Here is a 19,635-nt window from a genome sequence, read left to right as displayed (position 1 = left end):
GGTTAGCATGTGGTATTCCACTGCAAACATTGTTGAAGTGAACCTGACTAGCATCTCCCACACACATCACATTTTTTTTTCCCTTAGTGTAATAAGGTGTCAGTAATCATTCATATACTGTATTAAATTGTGCTTAACAATACTCAATATCTTTAATAGTACCGAAACACAGTAATTAATAATAATTTTATAACTCACTTTTATAAATAATAACTGTTAAATAATAATTTAACTGCTACTATTAAATATTTCTTAATTTTTAAAAATAAAGATGTATACAAGATATATTATTTATATAAAGTTAGCTTAATAATACATCACATCTCTCCCCCTTTTTTTTTTTTTTCTTTTATTGTATGCAGAGCTCTTGGAAAACAAGCATGTCACATGTGTTTCTTCTTTGCCATTCTCAACGACCAAATATACCCGTGATTTTGGGGATAAGTAACACTATCTGATTTTGCAAGTGCACGCAGATGCACATTTGCCGGCCAACTTGAAAAGGATTGAGCATGTAATTTTAAGTCTGCCTTTTGTGTTACACATGTGCTGTGTCTCTTGGGTATTATTCTTTTTAATTAAATGAATTAATGCGGAATGGATTCTAATTTTCTAGTAAAAAAGAAACAATTAGAAATAATGACCCAAATCAATGGGCATTTTTGGCATCCCTTTTTAATTAAAAATTTTGTGATTTTTATATTATTATTATTTTTTTATCTTATGTGTTATGGAGGTGTTTTGATACCATTTTACTTGAAATTGAGAAAGATGACTTAAAAATTAAATAAAAGTTTTTTTAATTGATAACTTTGCCTTCATCTACATTCTATTTGTATTAATGTATTTATTTTATTTTTATTTTAATAATATGTAATTTATCTAAAAAATCATAGCGGTCGGCAATACGTGAACGGCAATTCTACTTAACATTACAAGCATTATACATGCGAAACTATTTGAGGTCAAAATAAGATAACAAAATTTTCAAAGATTTATGACAAAAATCAACAATGCATTTAATACCTAAATCTTGATCAAGTCTAAATATCCACCTAATACATTTGATAGACATGTTATTGCGTAGGCTGACCAAGCTTTTACTAATCAGAGATTACGACAACTACACTATTTAAATTTTCAACCATGTGTACCTTGTGCCTTATTCTTGTTTGACAAAATCACTGAAACTAATTTCAGTTGGTCAAATAAATTCATAAGTCAAATAAAATGTGGAATTTTGATTAAAGGTGACTGGATTCCTAGTATGCAGTGATGGGACTACTATATATATATAAGATTCAGTACATATATGTAACTATTCAACTTATTAATGGGTCTCCTTAACTTAGGCTGCCTACCTTTAGGAGAAATTAAACAAGGTTGATATTAGACTTTTATTAAGGAAATAAAAGGGCTTATGGTCAAAACATGAGGGTTTGCTTATTGGACTTTGTCTGCCATTAATTAGTGCTGACTGGGATTTATATTATTTTCTGAGGACTTCTCTATATATCCACTTCATAGACGCCAAGTGTCAACACTTATTCTCTATAATCTCATGCATGGAAATTGGAGAAAGGAAATTAGTCAAAGAACTCAGACAGAACAATAAAAAAGAATGAAGATTGGTCCCTTTTTTTTCACACTTAAATAAGTTATCATAAGTGGAAAGTAAACTGCCTGATTTTATGTAGTTATATCACAAAGAAATTAACTAACGAAGACTATTTATGTATATACTGTAGCTTGTTGATATAAATCATAAAAATATATAAGACTAGAATATTTGTTCTTCAACTATTAAGTAACTTAATTATCTATTAATTAATTACAATTCTTCCAAGAGTTACATTATACCTTGTCACTTAAGTTTTGTTTATTAATTATAAAGTTAATATAAAATCTTAAGCTAATTATTTCATGCATGCAGCGTAGTTTCCTAGAAGCTCAAGACATTTTAGTGCTCCAATATCTTAGTGTTTATATATATATGCTTCTAGACATTTCAGTGCTCCAATATCTTAGTGTTTATATATATATATATATATTATAAGTAAACCTAAACGTGCTTAAACATGTAACTTGCTCTCCTAAAAAGAAAAGAAACAAAGAAACTTGTACCTTGCTTGAAGCAATGACAAAAGCTAGCTAGAAGATATACTTCAATTGTTGACCTAATCAAGAAGAAAGAAAAGGTAAAACATGCATTAGATTGTATGGTCAAATTAAAGTGAACCAAATAGAGGAGACATAAAGAACCTCCAATGTCTTGAGACAAAAAACAATCCTACCAACTACCTTATAAATCTTTATGTCTAGTGCCCTAACTAAAGCCTTGACTCTCTTAAGAATTTCCATCTTATCCAACTTAAAGAACTTTTGCTTGCCATTCTTTGTTCCCATCCATGGAAAGCTAGATAAAGATTTTGAATATCTAAAAATGAAAAAGCAAGTGGATAACAAGAGTATATAAAGATGATATGTTTTTGCATGGGATTTCCATGAAGGAGTGGATGTAGTGGAGGATGAGCTCAAGCTTTTGTAAAGATGATGATCAAGATTCAAGAAAAGGATTGCTGAGATGGAGCCTAATGGAAAGCTTAGTCTTTTATCCACATTGCATGCACTTTCCACTTCACTGATCTTGGAGAAGATGAATGTTTATCTACTCACATGGTACATACAGTTGTTTTATTGTTTTTCACATGGCTTACTTATGGATATAGTAAAAAGCATCTCCTTTTATATGTTTTTTTTTTTTATAAATTACTATAAAAACTTTATTAAGATTTTATACTTTTGGATAAGCCACCGGTGGGCTAATGTAATTGTCATAAGATAGTGATGGGTAAGATGCAAGTTTGAACTTGCTTTGAAATACTGTAATAGCATTGTTCATCACTATTATTTTCGAGCATATATACTATTTATGATATCATCCAAATGGGTCCAGTGGGTCTCTCGTAGGAGATATTATATCACTTCCCTCCATGATTGCATATCTCGTGGTAACAAAAATGTATTCTTCTGGGGTATATCAATATTCAGTCTCTGATTCGTATTTCGTCGACCAATCCTTCCTAATTCACATCTTTGTTGAAAAAATTTCTTTTGTAATTCCTTACATAAGGACTCAAAAAATACGGGATCCCCGCCTACACAAGCAAATTGTTGATAAAACTCCAAAATAGCATTTTCTTTTGACCCAATCTTTTTTTTTTTCCTTATCATTTGGGAAAGACAAGAAAATTTCAGGGTAACAAACATTTATATAGTAATGGTTAATTTGTTTGGTTTAGTTTCTAAAAATATTTTTGGTGGTCATGTAATATGACTTTCATCACTCTATGTGATACATGACCAAGTTAATAAATTTTTATATGATCAATAAACCATCATAATTGACTGTCTCTTGACGGTCATATCCTTTATTTGTGCAATGCTTGTGGTCTTTGTTAAAATGCAGGCTCATGGGAAGACTAATGTAGGAGTGTAATTAAGTTGTGAAGTGATATATTAGAATTGAGTAAAATATATTAGTAGGGATGTGATAGATATTCAAATTAGTTTCCTATAAAAAGTTTTTCCAGCAGTATATATAAATGATCAATGAATAATTTGCATGGTGATTTTGCACTAAATAATTACATAAATTTTGTCAAATAATTCATTGACATGAACCTGTAATTTTGATATGGAGCCTTTTTATTTGGGCCCATTTGATTTGCCCAAATTTTAACTTGGGCCACACTGTAAAAGGCTAAATATTGGTATGCAAGGTTTTGAATTTGAGTTTTAATATTGTAACTGAAGTTCACTTATAATATTTTAGATTAATGGACAAAATTTCAAACATATTTTTATTCTTTATAAATTTTTTCCATTAATATTTATAGTCTTTCAAATATCATTAATATTACTTATAAATTTTATTATTAAATTAATTATTTGATATATAAAAATAATACATGGCATAACACTTTTGATACAAAATATCACCCAAATAAAGAGAAGACGAAATGGTTATATAGTTATATTCAACAACTCGATGCATAAAAGTGTTTTAAAGGATAATTAGCGGCACTTGACATGCTTAATTTGTATGCGTCATTAAATTCATTACACCTTGTGGAATGAACAACATGGTTAGCATTAGTCTCAAAACCTTGGAAGCTGCATCATCCGAAGAGAACTATGGAAAAATAAAATAAAGTTAATACCAATACTATTACCCAAAGACCTCTAATAAGCAAATAATAATAATGAGATTCATTAATGTGTAGTTTTGTTAAACAAGCATAATTGTGTGTGTGCGTGTGGGCGCATGTACAAGCACTTACACACTTTACACACTAAATTCTTAACTATATTAGTTGATGATCTTCTAGTTAACTGACACTTGGGTCCTATGTGAGATCACTTCACAGTTGATGAGGAATTGATTCTCCTGACTGAGGGTACACGTTTAAGAATTGTGAGACAGTGAGCATGAAGTATGAGTGGTCCTTGCACCATTCTTCCGGATGATTGAGGGCACTTTAGTAAAAAGTCCTGCGCTTTATAAATCCACCTTAATTCTTTGGCAGCTTAATTTGCTTCATTGTGACTCAACCGGATATAGTGCTATGTAATTAATACATGTGATTAGTCAGTGAAATGAAGAAAAATATTTTGATTAAAGATGTCACCAATGCTGTAATTATGAAACCAAACTTTGAAAAAATGATCACAATTGTCATTATTGTAAGCGCTTGCATCCGTATTTCTCACTCTGATAGTGCTTCTGGTATGGTTTTTCCTGATTGGTTAGCTTCTTATTTAGTCCAGATCCTTGACAGTTGTTACCAAAAAATCAAAGGGTCCGGACAATTTTTCTTTTATTATTATACAAATATTTTTATTTTAAAATGGTTTTTTAATATCTATTTTATAATTACAATGGCAACTTTTGTATAATTTTTTTTAATTTGAAACTGAAAATAAAATTGAAGAAAAAAAAAATTACCTTATATATATAGATTGTTTTTTTTAAAAAAAATTGTATAAACCTCATGTATTAAAAAATAATAAAAATAAACAGTGAAACTTGACAAAGGCCAATAATAGCAAGACAACAATATAGTACAACAATTATCCGCAAATATAACAAAACAAAATAAAAATAAAAACAAACATCAAACCTTACTTGCCTACCTATTATTTCAATTTTATACAAGTCTGCTAATATGCTGCTTTCTTGGCTTTCAACAGATTTAGAGAACCTTCATCAGGATACCACTGAGGCCACTCAGAGGATCAAGCGCTCCCTCAACTTCCTGGGCACTAGACCCACTGATTTCATCGGGGATTCGGTGCACACTGCTGATCAGGAGTAGTCCTCCTATCACTGTAGCTGGGCAGGCATGTGTCTCCAGACGGTTGACTTCGCCGTCCCAGCTTGTCTCATTTTCTCTTTTTTCCTGTCTTGCTTTTGCTCACTGTTTTCCTCATCCCTGGTGAGGATTTCAGTATGTTATTTTTTTTTAGACTTTTTTTGTTCGCGACCTTTTCTGTTGTACTCCTCTGTTTCCTTCTTTTTAATAAATTGGTGATTTATCTACTTTATTCAAAAAACAAAAAAACAAAACTTAAGAGAAAGCAAGACGAGTGCCCAGGCTTAAGGAGACCTAGGGTACTACTAAACAAGCATGTCATCGGGCTTCTCTTCTTACGATCGTACTATAAACACTATTTAATATTTGTTGAAGGTTGTTGTTGAAGTTAAAGAAAAAAAATCAATTATAAAATGGATGTTGGTTTTGTAAAAAAAATTAAAAATAAGATAATAAATATATATATTATAAATAAGTCCTTTATATGTTTAGAAATGACTGCTATATATGCATGTACTTAAGTATTAAGCAACATATAATTCTTAAAACATATTTTTTAAAATATTTTCCTCCTTATTTAAACATCAAGTATTTCACTGATTCAAAAAAAAGTTCCATCCATCAAAATGTACAGAAAAAAAATTTGCTTATAGACGTCAACATATGATGTAAATAAAAAACAAAACCAGATGTAAAATATAATCACAATTCCTTTTCCAAGTACTTGCATGGGAAGTTCTCAGTCTGGTAGTGCTTTCTGTACGTCCATTCCTTATTGGTTATCTTCTCAATTACTCTGAATCACTGGTCAGCAAAAAAAAAAAAACAATCACATTCGTAAATTGATTGACCATGAGTCAACTGCAAAACCTCACCAACCTCGTCATTAATAGGTACAGTACTTTGGAAAATGAGGACTTGGAAACTGCCATTAAATTCCTCATGTCACCATTTTAATACTCAGTTGCATGGAGGAAGCCTTAATTCTCAGTTAGTGTTCAACAATGGCTGCCATGTTTTCTCTCCTTCAAGTGCTACTACTAGTGCTTGCTTTACAACACAGTGCAGTTGCTACAAATTGTAAAGAAAGAGAGAGACATGCTCTTCTTGAACTCAAGAAAGGCTTCAAAGATCCAAGCAAAAGGCTCTTTTCATGGGAGGGACAAGATAACTGCTGCATGTGGGAAGGTGTTCAGTGTGACAACAAAACTGGAAATGTCATTGGACTGGACCTAAGGAACACAGTCTCATACTACCAAGAAGTTGGTGATCTCTATATTATATCTTCAAGGCTTGAAGGGTCCTTGGGAGGTGAAATTTCTTCATCTTTAATTCATCTTCAATACTTAAAACATCTTGATTTGAGTGGCAACTATTTCCTTGGAAAAACCATTCCATCATTCATCAGTCAGTTGAAGGAGTTGAGATAACTCAACCTCTCCAGAGCTGGCTTTAAGGGAACCATTCCTTCTTGTTTGGGGAATCTATCAAGTTTGCAAACTCTTGATCTATCAAACAATGGAGTTTATCAATATGAACCTTCTCATCAATGGCTTTCTCATCTTACTTCATTGCAGCATCTTGTTGTGAGTGGTGTCACCTTTAGCAGCAACTCATCTACAAGCTTACTGTTAGCTCTTAACAAGCTTCCTTCCCTGGTGGAGATAAGTTTGTCTGATTGTATGCTTGAAAGCATTCCTCTTTTTATTCCCATTCTCAACTTCTCATCTCTCTCCATTCTTGATCTCTCTGAAAATAATATAAATTCCTCTATGCCTGGATGGTTTTTCAATCTCTCCATACTTGAATATCTAGATCTCACCAGCAATGACTTTCATGGCAGAGTTTCTCATAACTTGGTCAACATGACTTCCCTCAAGAGTCTCAACTTGGGAGTTAATGACTTCAGTGAAGATGCTATACCTGAAAGCATAGGCAGCCTATGCAACTTGGATACTCTGGATTTATCAAGGTGGAACATCAGCAAGAGATTTGCTGAATTTGGTGGTGTTTTTTCAGGATGTCTTAGGAACAGTCTCACTCATTTGCATCTAAGTTCTGCATCTCTGAAAGGAATTATACCAGATTGGATTGGAGACATCAAGAACCTGCAGGTTCTTGATCTGTCAAACAATTTTCTTTATGGTTCTGTGCCTTCATCTCTTGCAAGATTGTCTTCTCTTCAGGAAATGATACTTGTTTCAAATGAGTTGAATGGGACTGTGCCAGAGGATATTGGAAAACTCTCAGAGCTGGTAAATCTAAATCTTGGTGAGAACCACTTGAATGTTGTTTTATCTGAAACACATTTTACTAAACTTGAGAAACTGGAAATATTATTTCTCTCCTACAATCCCTTGGTTTTCAATGTGAGTTCTCATTGGAATCCTCCTTTCATTCTTAAAACATTGAGAATCAGCTCTTGTTCACTGGGAACCCAATTCCCAACATGGCTCCAAACACAGCATGAACTGCATGCGCTAGACATGTCTGATGTTGGAATTGCTGACACAGCACCAATCTGGTTTTGGAACTTAACTACTAAGCTTTTCAGTTTAGATCTTTCTCATAATCAGATTGAGGGAAGCATTCCAAAAACTTCTAGTTTTAGAGACAGTTTCAGCATTGATCTCTCTTCCAACCGGTTTTCCGGAACCTTGCCAGAGTTTGGTTCAATTACCCGAATATTGGATCTTTCAAACAACACATTCTCAGGGCATATTCCTGCAAGCATTGGGGAAAGAATGCCGGACATGTTCTACCTATCTGCATCGATGAACAAGTTGAGTGGCAGAGTTCCTTCTTCACTCTGTCAAATGAAGGGAATGGGAGCTGTTGATCTTTCCAAAAACCAATTATCCGGTGAACTCCCTGATTGTTGGCTCAACTCTTCAGCACTGCAAATTTTAGACTTCTCAAACAACAATGTAATTGGAGGCATACCGGAATCAATTTGTGATATGCCTTCTTTGACATCATTGCACTTGAGTAATAATAACTTGTCTGGGGAGTTCCCTGTTTCTCTAAAGAAATGCAGTGGGTTAACTGCACTTGATCTCAGTCACAACAGTTTCACTGGAAGCATACCAACTTGGATAGGAGAAAGTCTGTCAAGTTTGGACATTCTCAGCTTAAAATCAAACATCTTTCTTGATCACATTCCACCAGAAATTTCTCAGCTCACAAGTCTTCAAATCTTGGATTTATCAAGCAACAATCTTTCTGGTCCTCTTCCCCGGACTTTGGGCAACTTCAGTGTAATGCAAGTACCTCAGAAGATTGGCAAAGGACTGAGGAATGTACAAGATTATAAAGAGAGTTTGTTACTCATCCTCAAGGGAAGAGAGGATGAGTATAATATAAAGCTTCTTTCACTTCTGAAAGTCATAGATTTTTCTGGAAATCACTTGTCTGGTGACATTCCTGAAGATCTAACAAGTTTGTATGGTTTGCAGGCTTTGAACCTCTCAGGAAATTACTTAGAAGGTGAGATTCCAAACAAGCTGGGTAGATTGCAGCAATTGGAAACACTAGACTTGTCAAGAAATGAGCTCACTGGAAGCATACCTTGGTCCTTCTCAAACTTGAGTTTCTTGAACCATTTGAATGTGTCTTATAACCACTTGACAGGAAGAGTACCATCAGGCAATCAAATGAACACCTTCACAGACCCCTCCATTTACATTGGAAATGATCTTTGTGGATTCCCACTTGGAGTGGAGTGTGCTAAAGATGGTGAAAGAAACAGGGAAGGACCAAGTGAAGAAGAGGATGATGAGGAGGATGATGTGATGTTATGGTGGTACATTGGATCAACGTCAGGGTTTGCAGTAGGATTTTGGAGTGTTTGGGGTGTTCTTATCTTCAAGAAGAGTTGGAGGTATGGCTGGTTCTATTACACAAATATAGTTTGTGGCATGATCTATGTGGCTGTTGTTTTGAGCTTTGCAAGGATCAAGAAGAAGATGATGATGCTGATGATATTCAGGGGACGTGAAGGTTAACTACTAACATAAGTTTGCATCAGCATGTTTTTTTTTGTTTTTTTTTTGAGGGAAAGAGCCACATAATGGCTAATTTATTAATGATAAAAAATGTTCAAACAAACTGACACAACAAACTGAAAACAAACAAAAACACCAAACCAAATGCTAAACCAGCAAGATACAAATCAAATCCAAAAACTAAACAACAAAATCAACTACCGCAAAAGGAAAAACCAGATTGGTTTAATAGCTTCATGAGCCACTTTGGAATCTCCATGCCACGATGAAACAAAGAAAGCTGGGGAGCATGCATGGCACGAACGGCCAGCACAGCAACAACATGATTCCAGCGATGAGGAATGGTTTCAAACTGAGGCTGATGTAGACAATTGAGCAACTGTAGGAGAGCTGCCGAAGATGCACACTGACGCCACGAGAGCAGATCATCCTTGAGAAAGAGAAACCGCCATAACTCCTCAGAACTGGAATAAATATTGGAATAATTCTCCCTCGCATTCACAAGACATTGGAGAGCCCAGCAAAGAGCCTGAATATCCAATTCTAATTTGACAGCCAGCTGAACAGGACAACAACCTGCAAAACAGATCAAAGCATTACAATCAAACGCAATGAAACCCAACCCACTCTTACCTGTTGCATTGTTCCACGCAGATGCATAAAAAACACCCAAGAAACCAGGGCGGGGCCGATTGTTCATCATGTAGTTGCGCATCAAAAGGTTAGCAGAACAGGTAGAAAAATCTTTAACATGGATCATGATCAAATTAGCAATTTTTGCAATATCAGGGGAGTCTTGCCGAAAGATCAAGTTGCACCTGTTAATCCAAATTTGCCAAAGGGTAGCAGCATTAATAGATGCTAAATATTTAGAATTACCTTGAGCATTGAAATCAAGCCACTCACCAGGATCCAGGGCATTTAAAAAAATAAACTTACAGTTGAGAAGAGATTCAACCATCTGCCAAACTCTACTAGTAACATTACAAAGCCTAAAAAGATGGTCAGGAGATTCCAGGATTAAACCACAAACACACAGGGATTAGGAGGACCCAAATTAAGGCGATAAAGAAAGTCATATGTTTTGAGTTTACCATGCATCAACAGCCAAATAAAAGATTTAGCTTTAGGAGCAATGTTGAGTTTCCAAATATTAGACCAACCACACCATTGTTGATCCACCCAAGAATTTTTATTAAGAAACTTATAGATATTAGATGAGAGCCTGTTGCCACAAGAGGCAGGAAACCAAACCCAATGATTATCAGTCTCATGGCAAATACTACCAAAAGAGATAACATGAGAGTTCCAGTTGAAGCCAAAGAGGCAATTCATGGCCTCCAGATTCCAGCTACCATTATCAAGCAAATCACTGATTTGGAGGTCATCCACATTAATACTCATGTTGAGATACACTGGTTTAAATGCCAGAGGGGTATCAAATAACCACGGGTGGTATAAGAAAGAGGTAACATCAGGATTGAGGCAATTAATCCAAAGGAAAGGCTTAAGAACATTGGCATTATAGTACAGACCTCTGAAGAAAGCAGAGCAATTGGCAGGAGGTTTCATGGAGCAAAAATTAAAATCCCCATATTTCAAATGAGCAATATCCACCCAAAAAGAATCATGCTTATTAAGAAAATTGAACAGGTTCTTAGCCATAAGTGAGTGCTTGACCTTGAGTAAATTGCGAATACCTAAACCCCCCTCAGATCTACTCGATGTGATAATATCCCAATTCACCAAGGGCATACCACTGCCATGATCAAAATTAGCCCAAAAAAATTTCCTAGCAATCGTGGAAATCTTAGCCAAGATAGAATCAGGAATGGGGTAAACAGCAAGGTAATAAATGGGAGTGGACATTAGAATGTTGTTGATCAAAACTGATTTCCCAGCCTTAGATAATTTAATCTTACCCCAATTGGCCACCGCACGATTAAGCCTTGTAACCATAGAATCAAATTGAGCAAGGGCCAGACGCTTGGGGGAAATGAGAACACCCAAATAAAGGAAAGGAGTTTTTCCTTGATTAAAATTAGGGATATTACAGATTCTGAACGAAACCCTTTTATTAAACCATTGGGGAAAGAAAATCTCAGATTTCACCTGGTTGGGCTTTTGACCAGAAAGGTGGGCATAAAGGTTAAGGCAAAAAACAATGTTTCTAGCAGCCCTTCTAGTCGCCGAGGTCAGATGTTTTCTTCTACTGTAATTTTACTGGAGTATGACATATCTGAGAATAATAATAATAATAATAATAATAGTAATAATAATAATAATAATAATAATAATAAGCGAAGTATTTTTACTCACATTTTCATCAGCAAGCTTACCATATATTTGGTTAAATCAGTGAATAAATTAAACACCAATTTTTCTGCAATACGGATGGTTTTGGTCCATGGAGTATTTGTTATTCATGGCATCATTAATCTCTTATTGTTGTTCTTATTTGGACTTCAGTTTTAATGGACATTGACAATATATCTCTTATTTAATCTCCTATTGTCTTATTAATTGTTTTATTTGTTTTCAATTATGTTTTTTTACATTATTGTATATTTTTTTTTTATGTAGTAGTGGTTTATTTATTTTTAATAATAATAATAATAATATACTTGTTATATAATTTAGGCCACAATGTGATGAAAATATATATATATATATATGACAAACCGTAAATCGCTTAGTCCAACGGTCTTTGGGTCAATTGTTATCGGGTCTTTTGCGTAGAGCGTTCGTTTTGGGAAGGACCCGAGATCGAACCTCATATCCTCTACAAGGTGAGGGCACGTGGGTCGGCATTGAGCCTTGCTCTCCACACGTGCATACCCCTGGGTTCTGATTCGCTTTTCTCCAAAAAAAAAAAATCGCAAATGTTAGCCAAACATCGTCGGGGAAGCAAACCAACAAGAGAGAATAGAGAAAACAGAAATAGAAGACAGACATAGAAAAAGGGGGAGAGAGAGTGTGTAATAGTAACATAACCAGAACCAGTGTTGATCCCATTGCACTTGTAGCTGGGAGGATGTGAGTGTTTATTAATTTTTCTTCCAGGGGTGTAAAATACTAAAATTAGTTTGGATGGGATGGATCAGGTGGGTACTGTTTGAATCAGTGATTCGATGGTTCTGGACGCCTCACACGCTGCATATTATTATTATTTTTTATTGTTGATAAAATGATACGGTTCATCACATTTTCGTAACGTTCACAAGTTTATGCACTGTTTATATATCATCAACCATTCGATTTTTATTCAAAGGTGGATCTTGTAGGTGACCGGTCCTATATATATATATATATAGTGATTTTGGTTGTATGTGAGTTGGCAATATATGTTTTAGAGCAAACGCAGTTTAATAAAAAAGCTGAAAGAGAAAGCCAATAGAACATGTAAGATTGAAAAAGAAAATAAAAAGAAAAGGGTAAATTTGTCCATATGCTTTGTATTAACTGGTTTTGAACTAATAATTACATAATTAAGGATTTCAAATGATCCTTTAGTCAAACATATATATATATATAAAAATCAAATGCCCATTCCTCCCCCTTCCCCAAAGCACCCAAAGCTATGCTCACCCATCTCTCTTAACATGCATCCTTCTCTGCTTCCTCTGTTCCTCTTCCTCTTTACTTTTCCAGGTAAATCATTCTCAATCTTTTCTTTTCTCTTAATTTTTTATTTATTTATATGTATATATATATATATATATATATGATATTATTTCATTTTGATTTCAATTAATAATACTTAATTTACATGTACCAAAAATAACAAAAGAATTCAGTACTTCATCAACAACCTTCACTTTTGTGAACAAGTGCAAGTACACAGTGTGGCCAGGCATCCTCTCCGGCGCAAGTAGCTCACCATTAGCCTCCACCGGCTTCGAGCTCGCCACTGGCGCCTCCCGCTCCTTCCAAGCCCCCATCGGCTGGTCCGGCCGCTTCTGGGCCCGCACCGGCTGCTCCTTCGACGACTCCGGCAAGTTCTCCTGCACCACAGGCGATTGCAACTCTGGCCAGGTGGAATGCAGTGGCTCCGGCGCGACCCCACCTGCCACCCTTGCTGAGTTCACCCTCACCGGCCCCTCCGCCGTCAAGGACTTCTATGATGTGAGCCTTGTGGACGGGTACAATCTTCCGATGATTGTGCAGAGCCATGGCGGCTCTGGTGATTGCGCTACGACTGGCTGTGTGGTTGATCTTAATCAACTTTGTCCGGCGGAGCTGAAGGCTGATGGCGGCCATGCTTGCAATAGCGCTTGTGAAGCGTTTGCAAAGCCGGAGTTTTGCTGCAGTGATGCTTACTCTAGTCCGGCGACTTGCAAGCCTTCCAGCTACTCCGAGATCTTCAAGTCAGCTTGCCCTAAATCTTATAGTTATGCCTATGATGATGCTACCAGTACCTTCACTTGCTTGAATGGAGATTACACTATCACCTTCTGCCCTGTTTTCACTCTCCCAAGGTATCATCTTTATTCCAATCCTAAATCTTCTTTTTAATTTGCTTGTTTTAATTGTGTTTTTGATTCATTGTTTTTATGTCAATTTCCCTCAAACTGTGAAGAGATTGATGGAATTGTCTCTTGTTTTCTTAAGAGAAAGTTGGGATTGATTCAATATTAATGTTTTGAGTATTGAGTTTTCTCTGCAGAATTAAAGAAGAGGAAAGGAAAAGAGAAAAAGAAGGCGTTGTGTTACTTTGCTTTTGCTCTTCTTTAACTTTCTCTCCCACTTACTATATTCTTTTTCTTTTTTGTGCACCATCGATGGTGCTTATTATGCCTTCTTGGTTGGCCATATTCCAATTTTGTTTCTGCTGTGCTTTTCCTTGTTTTTGTGATTGATTAGATTGTATATGTGCTTAGTCATTTTACATTTTTTTTTTTTTCATGTTCTGAAATTACAGGATCAAACTATTCTTCAGAGGTTATGCAAATGTCACAGAATTGATATCAGAAAATGAGTCTTGGCTTGCAATAGCAGCAGCCATGGGAGATGCAAACACATTCAGAAGTGTCCCATTACTTTGGTTTGGTTTCTACATGGTTCTCATCACTTCATGCTTCATCCTGAAGTTTCTATAATATTTCGCGTCGTCAATTCTTTCTTTACCTTACCAAGGTTTTGCAGCTCTTGCTAATGTTTCCTGTTTTCTATCCAAGCTAAAAACATGTGGTTAAAATGATTTGATGATCACATTTCAGTGTCACCATTATTGCTTTTATGATGATTAGGACTACTAGTTATGAACTTTATGCAAAAGCAACAATGAAATGGTGAGCTGTTCACTTGTCCATTTTGCTAAGTTTTGAAGGTTTAATATACTGAATGCTATGATCTCTTGGGTCCATGTTACATTTATTTCATTTTGTTATTTTCTCAAATGCATCATTGCTTACAATTTAAGATCAAATTCCAGTGTTATCAGAATTGTTTTTATTATTATTAGGACCACTGATTATGAACTTACTGCAAAAGAAGAATCAATGCTGATCTGGTTTTCTGTCTATTTTGCTTCATTTTGAAGATGTCAATTATGTTGTGATTTATTGGGCTGTGTTGATTTCAAAGAAGTGTATAGGAAATTAGTTGAGATTTAACTGCCCATTTGGCATGATATCATATCATATGGCATAGTTCGATATGATTTTTATCAAGTTCTTGTGATTTTTGCTGTCTTCTTGGTTTATCATAAAAAAAAAGAAAAACTAGGTAAGCAGCAGCAGCACCATTTATCTCTGTTATACATTTAATCCTGTTTGATAAAAATATGATGAAGACTTCAATTAGTTCAGCATGAATTGATTCTCTCATTCTTTTTAAATTTGAATTTATGCAAAACATATAGTTTGTTGAGTGTTTCTTTCAGGATTTATAATTTAGAGTGTTTATCATGGATGAGATGTGAGTTTGATTGTCTTGTCCATGTGCATAGAATGAATCGCCTAAATCACATAATTATTGTGTTTGGACAATTATTGAAGTATCAGTCCAAATCAATTAATGAAGTCATATCCCTATAGCCTGAATACTGTTTGACAAAATGTATTTGGATTCGTCTAACTAACTTGGCCTGTTTCAAGCCCTAGCACACCACCAACACTATAATATATTTTATTTAATATTTTATAAGATAATCACTAGTTTTATATATTATCAAATATTATGAAAAATAGTTATTTTTGGAGATCCAAATCATGGAGTTGGAACTTCCAAATTCACCCAAAATCAATGATAAAGTATTTGCAACTACAACATCTTTTTTAAATCCCTCAAACCAAACACATGATTTGGATAAATCATGTAATTCCAACTCCCATGATTTTTAAATCCACCAAAACATCTTTTTTATACGGCGCAAAAAGTACATATATACCACTTTCAAAATAGTCTTTTAATCCATAAAAAAATTTGTCAATTTATACAATATATATATATATATATAACAATTACAAAAAAACTGTCTACAAAATTCCATTTTGATTGCTTTTAAAATAATTTTTATTCTTATAAAAATAAATTCCAACTTCAAAACTCCTACTCAATCAAGCCAAATTATTTAGAAAAGAAATAAATGTACAATTTTAAATTTTTTGTTAAATTTAAAATTGTTAATTAGACTGATATAGCTTGAACTAAAAATAGTTGATTTAGTAAAGTTCATGTAATTAAAATTGATAATATTAAAAAGGCCATCTATGCAAATTTTAAATCCGAAAATTATTATTCCATAGTATAAGACACAAAACGAATCAAATTAATGAAATGAAGCATATAAAGATTCATTTGTTTAACTTTTGTAAACAATCTGAGTCACAACAAATAAAATAATGGTTAATGATGTATAAGCCATTAGTTGATTTACTTATTAGTTAAGTAACATCTATATGTTATGACTTTTGAGGGATGATGTAGTTGGATCATATGCATATTTCACCCAAGGTTCCTCTTTAGATTAATAAATTGGAAGTGATATCATGCCACTTATTCATTGCTCTTATTGGTGGCCATTGTTTACTTTCGTCTTCCACTATGAATTAATTTAATATGTTCATTTTATATGTATTAAGATTATATAGAAATTTTCATATTAGAAATTAAATATATAGATCCCTGCATTTTTTTTTTTGAAATTCCCTGATTAATATTTATGCATTGTTCTATTTATGTTTAGACTTTTCATGGTTGAATCAGTTATCTTGGTCCAAACCAAGAAAATGTTGATTTTGTTAATTTTGAAATATTTTTATTTGTGGTATAAGATAGTTGTTTTTTTTTAAAAAAAAATATTTTAAAAAATAAAAAATACCAAAATATGCATGTTATGGGTTATTTTCCAGAATGCGTATTTTTTTGGGGAAAACCAGAATGCTCGTTTTTGGGGGAAAGCGGGAAAATTTTTTCCTGTTTTCTCTTATTTTTTTTTTTAAATATGAAACTCTAGTAATTTTTTTAAACAAAATAAATAAAAAGTGAAAAACGGGAGATTCCCGTTTTGCATTTTTTATTTAAAAAAAATAGAAAATGGGAGATGGTCCGCTTTTTCGTTTTTCGTTTTTTGTTTTAGATATATATATACACACACACACACACGTTAGTTACCCTTCTAACGCCCATAAAATTTTTTTTACCAATGCATTTATTTTATTTTATTTTTTTATATAATCCCCACTTTACACTTCATACCACACATCTCCATTCTCATTTTTCCCCCATCAAATCCTATCTCAACTTCTAATTGTTCGGTGTTTTATACTTACACATTAACAGGATTTTTGTTAATAATTTTCAATGGCCTTCATAAGATTACAAAGTAATCACTTTTCATTCATTTTACAGGAAAAAATAATTTTTTTATGCTAAGTATTGATTGGAGCAGATTTAACTGTTCGATTTTGTGTTAAGTACTGACCGGTGCAAGTTTAATCATCCTACTTTGTACTAATTAGTGACTGGTGCAGGTTTGACCGATCTACTTTGTGTTAATTACTGACCTGTGCAAGTTTGGCCAACTACATAGGTTTGTCTGTCTACTTTGTGCTAATTATTGACCGGTGCAGGTTTGACCGTCCTACTTTATACTAATTACCAGTGCAGGTTTGACTAAAGGTGCAGGTTTGACCGTTCTATTTTATACTAATTACTGATCGGTGAAGATTTAACCGTCATAATTACTGATTGGTGTATGTTTGACAGTCCTATTTTATACAAAGTACTTCATAATAATTTTTTACCCGTGCAAGTTTGGCCGTTCTATTTTTTAATATTTTAGAATTTTATATTTTTTTAAAAATAAAACATAAATAATAACTTAACTATTATTTTCTAATATAAATTTTTTCTTTAACCGCAGCATGCTTGGTGGTTAAGAATTTTTTTTAAAAAAATGAAAATGGGAGTTCCTGTTTTCTAATTTTTTCTTAAAAAAATAAAAAAATAAAAACAGGAGAAACTCACTCGTTCTACCTTTTTAAATTAAAAAATTAAAAAAGGGAGATTTTCTATTTTTTAATTAAAAAAAATAGTGAAAATGGGAAAACTTTTCCTTTACCCCCAAATAGAAGAAAATGTGTATTTTGGTAAATTTTTTTTCAATATTTAAAAAAAAACCGTGATTTGTCCATATCTATATAAAAAAAAAACTAATTATTGTTAGAATTTCTATTTCTCTTATGTAAAGCTCTAATATATATATATATATGACAAAATATAAGCTATACAAGTCAAGGGCATGCATAAGTATGGAGTTATTCTCTTAACACACATGAGTCCTTGCTATATGTAAGCTAAGATTCAAACTTGTCTTTTCAACTGTGCAATGACGAATCTTGACGCTAAATCTTAAGGAGGATAAAAAATTTAACTGTAAATAATAAAAACATTGGGGGTCAATTTAAACATTTTAAATATAAATATATACATAATACATACATATTAAATATACATTTTTAAAATTTTTAGGGCTATATATATTAACTAAAAAAAAAAATTCAACTTCTTGGGGGAGGGGCTAAGGCCAATCCAAAAGTCTACTATGATTCCCACTATCAAGCAGGACATAAACATTTTACACAGAAAACCCAGTATCAAAAGATTAAGAAGTTGTTAGCTATAATTATATCTAAAGGAAAAAAACCTGAAAGTTGTAGCTTAGTAATGTGTAATCATCTTGAATAAAGTTGACAAGATATTGTAGTTATATAATGAAGGTGGTAGAAGATAACTTGAGTGTGACATAAGGGAGACTTGTAAGAAGCATATGAATTTGAGAAGAAAAAATGGTGCAAGGCCATCATGCTTTTGATGCCCTCTTTTTTCTTTTCTTAGCATTCATATCATTAGTACATATTAGAAAGAAACAAGTCATTGGAGTAATGAGGTTCTCTCGTGACCATTAGAATTTCTAATTCATAGGAATCCAATGAGCTAAAACTGAAAATTAAATGAAAAAGGAGCATCTTATCTCATGTAAACGACCATGTAAAGAGAAGGCTATTATGTTAGGCAATCATTCTCGTAAGTTCAATGATTATTATAAACATGAATTTATCATAATAGTTTTTTTTTTAATTTTTGAATTAGTTGCATCAACATCATAATTGAATTAAATATAGTTAAGCCACCGTCGCAATACCTGAAGGATTAAAATATTTGATTCGAATTATTTGTTTTAAACATAAATTTAAAAAATTCAAATTATTTAATTTTGAAGACTATGGCCTCCATTATTACAATCTATGAATAATGTAAGAAGATGCTATTGAATTTGTTAATTTTGTAGTAGTTCTCTTTAAAGTATGACCAAATGAAGCATCTCATGCATTATTGAAGAATAAATCATTGGTTTTAATTTAAATCATTTGCTTTATGCTTAAGTGAATACCTATTATTTGTAATATAATCACAAGTTCAGAAATAATTCAAACATTTGAGAATTTCATCATTATAGCTCTCCATCAAGTAATAGTTATGCACGAAATAATTGTTTTATTTTATTTGAAAACCATTTGGGAAATATACATATACCAATAAAAAAAAAACAACAACAAAAACAAAAAAAACAAAAACCAAAATATTAGGTGATTCCCATGAATATCCTATTTTTCAAATATGTACTCCTCAAACCATTCATGTATGTAAATATTTATGGGAAACGTCATTACAAAAATCATGAATGGTAGATTTTTTTGAAATTAATTATCTACGTAACAAATTCAAATTTATTAATTTTACTTTAAATT

The 19,635-nt window shown here is 33.1% G+C and overlaps 2 protein-coding genes across 2 annotated transcripts; both read left to right on the top strand.

Annotated features, from left to right (window-relative positions):
* The first annotated feature begins 6,379 nt into the window (after positions 1–6,379).
* LOC120249263 (receptor-like protein EIX2) lies at positions 6,380–9,379 on the top strand. Its single transcript, XM_039257771.1, has 2 exons — positions 6,380–6,675; positions 6,820–9,379. Exons 1-2 carry the CDS (start codon positions 6,380–6,382, stop codon positions 9,377–9,379), a joined length of 2,856 nt encoding a protein of 951 aa, XP_039113705.1.
* A 3,549-nt stretch (positions 9,380–12,928) lies between these two features.
* On the top strand, positions 12,929–14,755 carry LOC120283471 (thaumatin-like protein 1). Its single transcript, XM_039290164.1, has 3 exons — positions 12,929–13,030; positions 13,170–13,857; positions 14,301–14,755. Exons 1-3 carry the CDS (start codon positions 12,982–12,984, stop codon positions 14,476–14,478), a joined length of 915 nt encoding a protein of 304 aa, XP_039146098.1. The 5' UTR covers positions 12,929–12,981; the 3' UTR covers positions 14,479–14,755.
* The last annotated feature ends 4,880 nt before the right edge of the window (positions 14,756–19,635 follow it).

Source organism: Dioscorea cayenensis, chromosome 19, assembly GCF_009730915.1.
Source record: "Dioscorea cayenensis subsp. rotundata cultivar TDr96_F1 chromosome 19, TDr96_F1_v2_PseudoChromosome.rev07_lg8_w22 25.fasta, whole genome shotgun sequence".
In the NCBI taxonomy this organism is placed as follows: Eukaryota; Viridiplantae; Streptophyta; class Magnoliopsida; order Dioscoreales; family Dioscoreaceae; genus Dioscorea; species Dioscorea cayenensis.
Note: the sequence above shows the minus strand (reverse complement) of the source record. Positions and strands in the feature narration are given on the sequence as shown.

Excerpts from the sequence above, each read along its gene's own strand:
- LOC120249263 (XM_039257771.1), top strand. The coding sequence starts at position 6,380 with ATGGCTGCCATGTTTTCTCTCCTTCAAGTGCTACTACTAGTGCTTGCT. Across the intron at positions 6,676-6,819 it reads ATATCTTCAAGGCTTGAAGG|AGCTGGCTTTAAGGGAACCA; the intron begins GTCCTTGGGAGG and ends CAACCTCTCCAG.
- LOC120283471 (XM_039290164.1), top strand. The coding sequence starts at position 12,982 with ATGCATCCTTCTCTGCTTCCTCTGTTCCTCTTCCTCTTTACTTTTCCA. Across the intron at positions 13,031-13,169 it reads CTTCCTCTTTACTTTTCCAG|AATTCAGTACTTCATCAACA; the intron begins GTAAATCATTCT and ends AAATAACAAAAG. Across the intron at positions 13,858-14,300 it reads CCTGTTTTCACTCTCCCAAG|GATCAAACTATTCTTCAGAG; the intron begins GTATCATCTTTA and ends CTGAAATTACAG.